Below are 2081 nucleotides of genomic sequence, written 5' to 3' on the forward strand. Positions count from 1 at the left end.
TGAGTAAGTGTCTCTAGTAGGACGTAGAGTCATTTGGGTATATGCTCCAGAGTGGTATAGCTGGATGCTGGAGTAGTCACATTGATTCCACAGTGGCTGTACAGAGTGGGAAGTACAAGCTGTTTAAGTTTTCAGTATAAAGGGTTTGGACACTTCAAAATGGTTCTACAGCATGCAACAGACAACTGCTTGAATCAAGGTCTTAGAGTCGCTTGACTAATGCCTTACATTGTTGAGCTTTGTTCAATTCAGAGGACAGGATCAGAAGATTCCCTTGCCAGCTTATCATTAATGCTTTTCTGTTGGTGGAGAGGAGAGAGTGCTTTATGAAGACTGTATTTTAAATTCAACAGAGGTTTAAATGTCTCTACCATTGAATAGGACAATGGGATGCCTGCCTACCACAACATATGAAGATTATGTCATAGATATTCAGTACATAGCATTCATATTTACAGGGGATTTATGTCAGTTAGAGGAACATGCCAAACTAACCCTTTGCACTACAGAGATTTCTTATTTAATCAACCCCTTGAGATATCAAGTACTACAGGATTCCATGTTGCTTGTTATTGGCCCAGGTATCCAAAACCAATCACTCTACAGAACATGAGTGACTTCACCATATCCAGAGGAACATGAAGGATGATGGCATGTCAGAGAAAGTCAGTGTCTGTAAACGCCTGAGACTGTAGGACAGCGTACTGGTTCTGAAAAGGCAGTAAACTTAAGATCAGATTAATATGAAGAATCTCAAACCTATTCTTAACTAACATATGTACACACTGGGAAAATAAATCAGTTCTATGAAAAATAATTTAATAATATTTTGTCAACTTATAAGATTTACACTTTAGTACATTAAAATGTAAATATCACTTCCATTCTGAGAAAATGAAATTCTGCTGCACTACACAGATAAAATTAAAAAACACACATTCATGCTACTTAAGACTGTGAAAAGAGTTTTGGTTTGGTAAGATGCTGTTTATGTGAACTTTACTGGTAAAATTCATATTATACATTATTCAAAGATACTCCAAAGAGTTCAAGTCTCTTCCAATCCAGAGAAAATTCTGTCACTATGCATTAACACAGTTTTCCCCTCTTTAGTGTTTTGTTACAGAGAATGATGTAAATGGAGGTCAATTAGCATCATTTTATTATAGAAGAGTCAGAAAAACAGACACTCAGAATGAATGTTCCTGTGTAAATCTTCAGGCTAATCATCTCTGTCATCTCAGTCCCAGGGCAACTTCCTGCTCCTCCAGGGTTTCTGACACACTCAGGATGTGGTTGCAGCATTGCGAGTTGCACAGTAATCGATTGCAGAGTCTTCAGAAGTCAGGCCTCTGAGCTCCAAGTAGGCTGTGTTGGAGAATGTGTCTGCAGTCAGTGTGGCCTTGCCCTGGAACTTCTGAGCATAGTCAGTATCATCAACATCATCAGGATCAATACCTCCAATCCATTCCAGGCCCTGTCCAGTCCTCTCCTTCACCCAGTGAATATAATATTTAGTAATATCATCACATGCCCTGCAGGACAATTTCACTGAGGTCCCAGGCCTCACAAGCTCAGGCACAGATTGCTGCAGCTGGGAGTGGACACCTGTAGAGAAAAGACAGTTTAGGTGTCATTGTCACCTCAGTCCCTGTTTCCTCTTCAGATTTGAAACTGGAATGCCCCTTTACCTGTAGTTGGTGACATGAGGAAGAGAGTGATCCAGCTCCACTCCATGGTAAGGACCTGTGTGCTCAGTGACTGGGGAGAGGACACTGATCATATGTTGTTCTGGGGTGTGGACATCTCTATATCTACCATGTAATTTGTATATTCATGAACAGTGAAGGTCCTAGAAAAGCTTTAGAAGAAAGAGGTAGAGGACTTTGGGTCAGGTAGCAGGATGCTAAAGTCCAATTATCACATGTACTCACTCATAAGTAGTTTTTAAACATAAAGTGAAGAAAACAAGCCCACAAATCACAATTAACAGAGAACCTAGACAACAATGATGACCCTAAGAGAGATATACATAGATCGAATCTACATGGAATGTAGAAAAAGATAAGATCTCCTGAGTA

General features: G+C 39.8%; 1 gene segment (V, D, J or C); it reads right to left on the minus strand.

Moving 5' to 3' along the window:
• The window catches only part of LOC101988180, a 10918-nt gene extending 9181 nt beyond the window's left edge, over window positions 1-1737 (minus strand). Inside the window, 2 exon segments of the V gene segment in view lie at window positions 1314-1608; window positions 1692-1737. Of these exon segments, the coding sequence occupies window positions 1314-1608; window positions 1692-1737 (341 nt within the window).
• Between the last annotated feature and the right edge of the window lie 344 nt (window positions 1738-2081).

The sequence above is a fragment of the Microtus ochrogaster genome, chromosome 1, assembly GCF_000317375.1.
Source record: "Microtus ochrogaster isolate Prairie Vole_2 chromosome 1, MicOch1.0, whole genome shotgun sequence".
NCBI classification, from domain to species: Eukaryota; Metazoa; Chordata; class Mammalia; order Rodentia; family Cricetidae; genus Microtus; species Microtus ochrogaster.